The sequence below is a fragment of the Rhinolophus ferrumequinum genome, chromosome 26, assembly GCF_004115265.2.
Source record: "Rhinolophus ferrumequinum isolate MPI-CBG mRhiFer1 chromosome 26, mRhiFer1_v1.p, whole genome shotgun sequence".
NCBI lineage: Eukaryota > Metazoa > Chordata > Mammalia > Chiroptera > Rhinolophidae > Rhinolophus > Rhinolophus ferrumequinum.
Genome location: NC_046309.1, coordinates 28,179,601 through 28,190,000, shown reverse-complemented (window position 1 = coordinate 28,190,000; position 10,400 = coordinate 28,179,601). Strand labels below are relative to the sequence as shown.

At 38.2% G+C, this 10,400-nt stretch overlaps 1 protein-coding gene across 3 annotated transcripts in view; it reads left to right on the top strand.

The window, feature by feature from the left end:
* The window catches only part of FOXP2 (forkhead box P2), a 606,662-nt gene that overhangs the window by 536,484 nt on the left and 59,778 nt on the right, over nt 1-10,400 (top strand). For 2 of the 3 annotated variants that reach the window (XM_033099057.1, XM_033099059.1), the window contains 3 exons: nt 3,468-3,605; nt 4,761-4,925; nt 7,145-7,340. In XM_033099057.1, coding sequence (XP_032954948.1) covers nt 3,468-3,605; nt 4,761-4,925; nt 7,145-7,340 — 499 coding nt within the window. Of the gene's footprint in view, nt 1-3,467; nt 3,606-4,760; nt 4,926-7,141; nt 7,341-10,400 lie in introns of all 3 variants that reach the window. The other variant, XM_033099058.1, reaches the window with a different exon arrangement.

Below are 10,400 nucleotides of genomic sequence, written 5' to 3'. Positions count from 1 at the left end.
AATCTACCAACCAGTGTTGACTGTGTTTCTTTCCTTCACTTTTAAAGATTGTAATAGTTAGACTACAGTTTTCACTAGGACACCCATTTAAAACCAGCTGCTCCTTCTGGTTTGGGTAGCTGTGTAATATATCCTGTTCCCTTAGAGCCAGCCAGACTGTGATTTGACTTCTCAGCAGAAAGTATGGGAGCTAAGTTCTCCCTGTCCGCCTCTACAACACATCTAAATTGTGGCCCCTCATTAAAACATTTGCATGAATAAAATAATATAACTAATGGAAAATATTTTCTTAAGCTTGATACCTGACTTGCTAAGGTACATATATTGTAGAAAGTTACCCATAGAACTTCAAATCTGATGCTGGTGTTGCCTGTTTAAAGATTGATAAAGTAGCATAATCTCGAAAAAAAAAAAACCTGTGTACTCAGTTCATCTCCATTTTTCTCAGTGAATTCCTCGAGTAGCTCATGTAATAAAGAAATGAAATGGGACAGTAACGAAAGTGATAAAGGAGAAATAAAGGAAATGTGTCCCCAAAACGACTCACTTAAAACTAGAGAAGTTCTTGGAAATTATTAATTTCTAAACAAGGCAAGCCGAGCAGTGTACATCTACCTTAAAACTATCATTCATTGTAAGAAAAACGAATTTTCTATTTGTCAAGATAATTTAAATGTGTAGCAGCCTCACATGTTTCCTGTTGGATGAGTTTCCATGTGTGGATTCAGAGATGGCAGTAATAGCAGTATTGGCTTGCCTGTAGTGTTGGCAAGCCCTCAGAAGTGCACCTGTGTTCTCCATGTAATTCATTGCAATTTGTGCTTTTGTACGCGTCTCACTGAAGTAGAATGTTCAGTTAGCTGCGTGTTGGGTGGCTTATCCTCCTGCATATCTTTGTGTCTGCAAAGCGTCAGTTTAAAATGGCAATTTCCTAGAGGGTGGGCCACAACCTGCAGGACGTCACATACATGGTGGGATTTACGTGATTTTAGGATGGCAGGGATGTAGCTTTTTTCATGTCGTAAACTTGATTTTAAGGGAAATACAAATCATTTACAACTAAAAAACAGTTCAACCATAGTGAAACGGAAAATGAGCTCTACAGAATGTGAACCTGTTTACAATTGTCTGTACACCAAATCAGTCACAATAGCAGCAAGCTGGAGGGTAACATGCTTGGTATGCACTGAAATCTGACTGTAAACTTAAAGTGTGTTATTGCATGCCTTCTTCATAAAGCTTTCCTTATAAAGTGTGTTTGTTACCAATTACACATAAAGTACTCTTACTTGTAGATATAGAGACAATTAAGTGGAAACATTGCATATGCTAAAATGTGGTAAGGGTCTGATGCTGGGTGAGAGAACTGTGGCAAGTTTTCAGCACATAATAGACCTTATAGAAAGTACATATCTACATGTATGTATCTATATGTATGTGTATAGTTATCTACATATACGTAATATCTATCTATCTCTCTATCATCTATCTATCTACCTATTTTTCTAGATTGGCAGCCGTTTTAAAGTTTAGCATGTCTGTCTTTCTCTGTCATTCAGTTTGATTCCTTGTTATTTGGAGACAGTATGACATAAATGATAATTGGAAGAAAAGACATTTTTGTAGATAGATAAATTTTTTCCAAAATATTTGTTTTAGTCATTCCATTGTTTATCAAAGAACAAACAATTAAGTAAACTGACCATTGAGTGTTTAAACAACTGAACACTTGGGCACCCTGTTAGGTGAATTAATTTTACAGCATGCATTCCAGAAAGTCTTTTATTATGATAAATTCAAATACAGTAACCTACAGGTATGTCAGTGTGTTCTTTAAAAATCCAGAAATATTTTTGAAAATCGCTTTTGAGTTCCTTTCTGTTATAATATGATTCTTTTTCTTCCTTTTACAAAATTAGATCTAATTACTTCATGAGTTCAGATATCAACATGGGATAGAAAAGAAGACATAGCTCTTTCTTAGTATTAAATATGAAGTTTTTTTCCTTCAGAGAGGAGTTAATCCACCCTGATTTTTTTCTTTTAACTTCTTTTTCATTATTAATTTCTCTTTTCTTTATAACATCAAGTGCCAGACTTGAAAAGTTTGGATTGCATTAAAAATGGCTATTAAAATAAATCGTGAGCCACGTCTGTTAATCTTTTGGTCGTTGTTGTTTTCAGACATGTTTGCCCAAGAATTTGTTCTCAAGCAGTATTTATATAAATACTTGCTTTTATTTACAGTAAAAGCGAATTGTTTTTTCTAGGAAAGAAAGTGATTGCTTTTTCAAAGTTTACAAACTTGGCGAATTGACCAGTTTGATTACATGCTGGTTAGTACTACAAGCCGTGCCTTCAAACAGTGTGGCTGCCGCGGAAGCTAGCTTTCCCTTAGGCTTGTGTGCAAGGTTTTCCTGTTTACCTCTCTTGCCATCCTTTTCCATCTATCCACATCCTTTCTCTCTTTCTCTAGGACTTTCTTCCTACCTTTCCCTCTTTCCCTTATTCTGTATTTTCCTTGCTCTTTTCCTTTCTCTTCTGTTTCTTTCTCTCACTCCTTATTTCCTTTTCTTTTTGGACTCTTAATTCTCAGACCCTTGAAGAGAAAGGAGACAGTAGAAAGGAAATTTTAAGCAAAATATTTTTTGTTTCTGTTTAATAAATAACCTTTGTGTAATCTTTAGGTTTCCGGACTTCCTGATATAAGTTTGGTTAGCTTGAAATAAGAAAATGTTCAAAGAAGAATCTAGAATACTAGGCTATGATTCTTTCTTTGAGAGGACTTATCTACGTAGCTGTGTATGTCCTGTATGAGTTACTACATGTACTCATGTAGAAATATGTATTATACGCATTTTTCTAGTACTATTATAGTTTATATATACATGAAAGGTCATTCAGTTAAGTTCGCGAACTTTTCACTGTGTAAATGCAGGGTGGAAAGTTCACGAACTTACTTGTCTGACCATGACATTTTGAAGATGGTAATTATGTTTTATGATTAAGTACACTCTACATAACATTCTTTTTAATAACTTTTATGACAGATATTTACAGGTATATTATTTCCAATTCTTTAATCTTTATTATTTAAACATACCTTTAAACAATTTCAAAAAGTTTTTCATTTATAGCACTGACATCGATATTATCAATTATGAAGTATTGAGAACAGTGACTTGTAATTATTTATTTGTAACTATGCTAGTCAAAGTTCGAACATCTTTGCATAATACACAGAGGGTGGAACATAAAGATAGAGTCTGATGAACTCTGATGCATCTGGAACGCTAGTATCTAAATACTGTGGCACTTTAATATTATTATTAAATAGTTACATAAAATTATTGATCATCATTGCTAAGGAATGATTAGAGATGACATACAGCTGTGAAGTATGCTAACAGACCTGGTTATGACTTTGTCCTCTCTCTCTCTCTCTCCTCCCCCCCACCTTGGTCAAGGTGCCCGTGTCGGTGGCCATGATGACCCCCCAGGTCATCACCCCGCAGCAAATGCAGCAGATCCTCCAGCAGCAAGTCCTGTCTCCCCAGCAGCTCCAGGCCCTTCTCCAGCAGCAGCAGGCAGTGATGCTGCAGCAGGTAATGTGTGTTACCTGCTTTGGTGTGCTAGCATGGCGGTAGGTAGGCACCCACGCTGACAGCACCATGGCCACATGTGACAATTCAGTCTCCACTTGAAGGGGCAACCTATCAGCATATTAGCACCTAAATGTAGTGTTTTAGTTGCAGAGCTGTATAGGAAAATTTAGAAAAATTAGATCTCTTGGTCTTTTTAGATTTATTAAAATCTAGAATAAGAGCAGAGAAAGCTGTAATTTCAACATGGAATAAATCAAATTTAAATATCCAAATGCTTAGGTACATTTGCTTTGTAGACTTGCCAATAACAGTACAAAGAGATTTATAGAGGATCATTGCTTTAAAAACTCCTAACACTTTAGCATTTTTTTTTAGTTCATGTGAATCTGAAGTTTGAACTGACAATTTGTTACAATAGGGAAAGTACCATCCCAGGTGTTTTTTTTTCAAAACTGTGTTCTTAGGAAGAGAGGTACTTGCTTTTTTAGAACAAAGTTAAACAGCTTAGCCACCAGTTCATGAAATTTATCTTAAAAAGCAAACAAACAAGAACAAAAAACAAAAAAAAACTAGTATGTACATCATTGGAGCCTCAAGTGTATATAAAGTGGACTTTATGTTATAGACTTACTTATTATAGAGAAAATAATGTGTTTTACCTGAATCCTTGCATATTTAATTATTTTCCTATCTCCTATGATGATGACCTCAGGCCAGTTACTGATGTTTCTGTCTGACATTCTTCTGTACGTCTGATGGATTACATTTTTTTTTCTCCAATAAGAACTAGACAACCTAATTCTACGTAGCTATGTATCTGGGTCTTATAAATGGTAGAGTATAACCTATTTTTACACGCTATTGGGACTTCTGATGTAATAATTTAGGGTATTCATCTGGCTCTGGCCCTTTAGAATACAGACTTTTCTATACCCTTTTGTTTAGGATTTATTGGATTCTGGATTGGAAATTTTCATCTGCCTTGGAAAGAAATGTGTGTAGATCTGTCTCCTTGACTCCAACGCATATTTTTGTTGTTCTTATGAGGCGGATCTTAATGGATCCTCTACCGTATGCCAGTCTAGAAGAGTTTAGGAGATTTGTAATACATGAAACGTTTGCCTTTATTTATTAAAGTCAAAATGGTTTATTCAGCAACAACTACAAGAGTTTTACAAGAAACAGCAAGAACAGTTACATCTTCAGCTTTTGCAGCAGCAGCAACAGCAGCAGCAGCAGCCACAGCCGCAGCCGCAGCCACAACCGCAGCCACAGCCGCCGCCGCCGCAGCCGCAGCACCCTGGAAAGCAGGCCAAGGAGGTAGGAGCCGGCGGAGGCCACGGGGCGGGGCCTGCGCGGGGCGGGGCGGGCGGGGCGGGGCCTGCGCGGGGCGGCGCTCACCTTCCTGCGCGAGGCTCCCGCCGGCGCAGCGCGCTGGGGTTCGTCTGCACCGAGCTTAGGCACAGCGACAGTGGAACTCTCCTGCTCTCGTGTTTTGTAGCGTGGGACTTGAGAGTTCCAGTCCGGTGCTGCCGAATGGTCACTAATGAGTACAGTGTGCAGAGAACGAGCTGTGTGTGGACAAAGTCCTGATTATCTTGTATTCGCCAAGAATTCCAAGTTGGTGAGGGAACCTCATTTTTCTCAAGCGTTGCAGCTCAGAGAACACGCATGCAAATTTGGCCTACTGTCGGTGGGGGACTAGGGGAGGAACTGGGTGAGCACAGATTTCAAAGTCACAGGCCCCTGATTAATGAACTACTACTGTAGGTTTGGAGTGGCGAGTAGAAAGTTACAGTTTGATATGCTCATAAATCAAACTGACAGGCTGGCTTCTCAGGCCTAGCTTGCAGTTGTCAGCAAACTGCATCAAATACAAACATAATACAAACAAAACATGTTGAAGTAGTTAAATTGATCAGCAGGTATCAGAGCGTTGTCTTCAAGCTGCCCATTATGCAAACGTCCAGGAAACAGTTTTGACCTCCTGAGGCTTTGATTCTGTTTGGATTTGTGAATAGAGTTTCAGACAGCCATCAACGACAGAATAGAAATTGCTCCCTTATTTCTCCGGAGGCTTTGGGCAGTCCACATGACTTGCTCCATTATGCAGTCTGTTTTCCAGTGAGCGCATCACAAGTTTCTCTTTTCCCCAAACTAAAAAGGAAAGGTCTTCCACAGCAGCTTGTCTCTGAAGTGTGACTGCCTTCTCCTACCCTCCCGAGCCCGAAGAACTCGGGTTTGTATTGTAATGCCTCACGAAATTGGAAGTTATGCTTCTCCTTATAATAAGGGCACTTTTTTTTTTTTTTTGCCTTGAACATGAGTCTGCTTTTAATATATTCCAACAAGAGAGGAGAAGAGAGGGAGAGAGAGCTAACCGGCCTGTCCAACGAAGGCGAGGTCCTAGTTTATTAATAGATCACTGGAGACCGCATTCCTAAACCTCTGCAGATCAGACTTATTCAGTTGGGGAAAAACAGTGTCGTTGAAGTTTACTGTATAAAGTGTTATTTTTTTAGTTTAGATGAATTCATTATCATCTGCAATAAGCGGATTTGTTAAAAGTCTGAACCTTTGTTATAAACTTTCTCTAGACCTTGTCCCATACTCTTAATGCAAGTTCTTTGGTTCTCTGCTGCTGTGTAACATTTGAAAGAAAGGCAACTCAAAATCTAGAACTTGCTCACATCGTGCCCTTGAACTTTGACCGTGGGATGCTCATTCAAAAACTCACTGGGGCAATGAAAGGGGTAGACAGTGAGAGGGGTGCAGAGTGAGAGGGGTGCAGAGTGAGGGGTGCACAGTGAGAAGGGTGCAGACTGAGGAGTACATGGTGAGAGGTACAGAGTGAGAGAGGAGCAAGGTGAGAGGGGTGCAAGGTGAGAGGGGTGCACAGTGGGAGGGGTACAGAGTGGGGTACAGAGTAAAAGGGGTGCAGAGTGAGGGATGGATGGTGAGAGGGGTGCACCGTGGGAGGGGTGCACAGTGAGAGGGGTGCACAGTGAGAGGGGTACACAGTGGGAGGGGTGAAGAGTGAGAGGGGTACACAGTGGGAGGGGTGAGGAGTGAGAGGGGTACATGTGGGAGGGGTACAGAGTGAGAGAGGTGCACAGTGAGAGAGGTGCACAGTGAGAGGGGTGCACCATGAGAGGGGTGCACAGTGGGAGGGGTGCAGAGTGAGGGGGTGCACAGTGAGAGGGGTGCACAGAGAGAGGTGCACAGTGAGAGGGGTGCGCAGTGATAGGGGTGCACAGTGATAGGGGTGCACAGTGAGAGGGGTACACAGTGGGAGGGGTGCGCAGTGAGAGGGGTGCACAGTGAGAGGGGTACACAGTGAGAGGGGTGCACAGTGAGAGGGGTGCACCGTGAAAGGGGTACACAGTGAGAGGGGTGCACAGTGAGAGGGGTGCACCGTGAGAGGGGTACACAGTGAGAGGGGTGCACAATGGGCAGGGTGCACATGTCTGCATGGGAGCCTCTGTGAGGAGCATCCTCTGCTGCTGACCGGCTGGGTTTTCTGACAGCAGCAGCAGCAGCAGCAGCAGCAGCAGCAGCAGCAGCAGCAGCAGCAGCAGCAGCAGCAGCTGGCGGCCCAGCAGCTTGTCTTCCAGCAGCAGCTTCTCCAGATGCAGCAACTCCAGCAGCAGCAACATCTGCTCAGCCTTCAGCGTCAGGGCCTGATCTCCATCCCACCAGGCCAGGCGGCACTTCCGGTCCAGTCGCTGCCCCAAGGTACATACAAGATGTTTTGCGTACTCAGTCCTAATCCTGCACCCTCTACGTTTCATGGCCTGTCTACCTTGTATCTGGAGAAATTCAGTTTTGATGACCTTCAAGTTTACCATTGAAATATTATTAACATTGGTTGCATGAGACATTTTTTTCAGACTCAGAAATTTTACTACATCCTACTTTCAAGTGTTTTGTTAGGTATTAAATGTGCATTTATTAGTCATAAGGCTGAAAACAATTTATAAGGGCAACACAATTCAAGCACTATTAAACATACAGCGAGGATCTGCAGAGAATTGGGTTAGTGGGAAGGCTAACAACACCCCATTTAACATAAATGAGCTGATCGGAGTTTTGGCAGACAACTGCTCAGGAAAAGTTAGAAGTTCCTAATCTTTAAATTGAAGCCCCCATATAAAAATGAGTCTTTATGTATTCCTAGAGATCATAATCCTAGTTATGCTCTGTGGGATCCTATCATACATCCTGGAACGCATGTGTTATAAATTATAGCTTTAAAAAGCTGTCAGCTGTGTTCTTATTTGTTCTTCTGATAAGAAAACTTTGGTTGTATTGCAATAATGCAATACTGTAAAATAATATAATACCATACAATACTGCAATAGTATATATTTATTATTTGACACTTAACTTTAGGGAAATAGAAAAAGTTCTAAGTAAAAAAAAGAAAAACAATGGTAAACAAAATGACTCCTTGTACGCTAAAATTCTCAATGCAGGTAAGAGTCATATTTCCTCAAACTTCATAAAAGCGTATTCTAATTTGCATTTGGATTTTGTTAGAACAAACTTTAATCCAAATTAACTTTATTTTGAGTTGATTACATTTGTTACAGAGGGCCTCACGTTGTAGCAGTATTTGCTGTGTGTAGCAGTATTTGCTGTGCATGTTTCAGACTCTATAAGATACACTGAAGAAAATCAAGAACAACTAAACATACAAAAATTAAAATTAGGCACATAAAATACAGTCAGTAAAGTGCACATAATCATTGTTTATGTCACGTGAAATTAAAAATATTATGGTACATGTTTTTCTCTTTCTTCTTGGCTTATTTTTCCCAGAATTCCCTTTCACTTGACTTCAGATCCTCTAATTCACCTGATTGAATCACTCCAAGGCAATCAAGAAAGAAAGTTTAAATAGTGAAAGAAAAACAGGGCAATAAAACCCACTTTTCTGTGTCATTCCAAAGAGAATTGAAATAAACCATGGTGTCACCATAGCAATGAATGTTCTATTCACAAATTATTGTTCTTTAGAAAAATAACTACAATTTGAGGACAAATGAAGAAATAATGTTTAAAAAAGACAGGAATTTATAAATTAAATCAATGTAAACATATTTTTCTTTGGTAGAAACTGCACTAAATACAGAAGCGAAAATATTATTTCCTTGATTTTTTTCAGAAAAATTTAAATGAAATCTGTATTTAGGATCTAATTATATGAGAATCTCCTCTTTAGAGAAGCATGATTTACCATGATTTTGTTGGAGTAAAACCATTCAAACAAATGTTTCAAGAAAGTTTAAAATAGATGTTCATAGAAACAAAATGTAACTTATTTGAAATATATTTGTTAAACTACCTTCTTCCAAAAAAACATACAGATATCTGGGGGCTGGGTGAAAAAGATGAGGGATTAAGTACAAACTGGTAGTTACGAAATAGTCACAGGGGTGTAAAGTACAACAGAGGGAATACAGTCAATAATGTTTTAAAAACTATGTGTGGTGCCAGGTGGGTACTAGACTAATTGGGGAGATCACTTCGTAAATTATATAAATGTCTAACCACTATGCTATACACCTGAAACTAATATAAAATAATATTGAATGCCAACTGTAATTAAAAAAAATTAATGAGACTGCAAAATAAAAAGAAATAAACACAAACGAACATCTTACTGAACAGGATATTTATTATAGTTATATTATGATATAACCACTCTAATAGTTTTCAGATGAAAATTTTCTCTCATTTCTGAGTTGTCTTTTGACAGAATTATCTTGTTTTTTATTTGTACTCTCTATAAGATATATGAGAGAAAAAATGCACAGGATGGAGAACGTTGAGGATAAGGAAGTAAATCTGAAAACATATCTGGTTTTAGCAGAAAATTCATATTTTAAACAAAATGGAAGAGAGTCATTATTGTGTTTTTCACTGTTTAGATGAAAAGTGTAAAATGTGCCATCATGGAGACCCATCAGTCAAATGCAGGCAGAATGTGTCGGAAAAACCAGCTACATACAGTAAAACAACATGACTTCATAATGCTGTGCTGGGATCCCAAAATTAGAGTGTGAGAACGTAAAGAAGTACTTGTTATATAATATAAGCCCTGAATCATTTCTGCCTTACTTACTGGTTATTTAAGATAATATATATATATATATATATATATATATATATATATATATATATATATATATATATATTTTAAATATTTTAATTATCAGTTTCCCAGTTCACGTTATACCAGGTTTTGATTGGTTGATTAGCCACGAATAAAAACCTTATGAAAACGAAGTAAGATTAATACCCAATGATAATGTTGTCATTGTATTCTTAAAAATAGCCATCTTTGAAGTGTTTATTCCCATGATTTAACACAGCTTCCTCAGGCTGCTTCTAAAGTTACAACGTATCTCAACTGTATAAAAAATATGTATGTGATAACCAGATAAATTTGATAAGAGTAGGAGGTATACAGACATTTTTCTCTATATGGCAAAATGATACAATTATTTTTATCATTTTAAGGTAAATTATTTTAAATATGAAGCATTTAAAGTCATCATGAATATTAGTATAATATTGATTTTAATGTAAAATAGGCAATTAGATTACCATGTTTAAGTGTGTGTATAGAGTGACTTTAGGTATACAGAAATCAAATTAAAAAGGATGGATTTGTAAATCAATCTCAAATAAAATACTGAATATAAATCAGCTTACTACATAGAAAGTATAGTTCATATATCCACTGGTAATTACTTAGAGACACATTTTCATGACCGAAACCATTGTCTA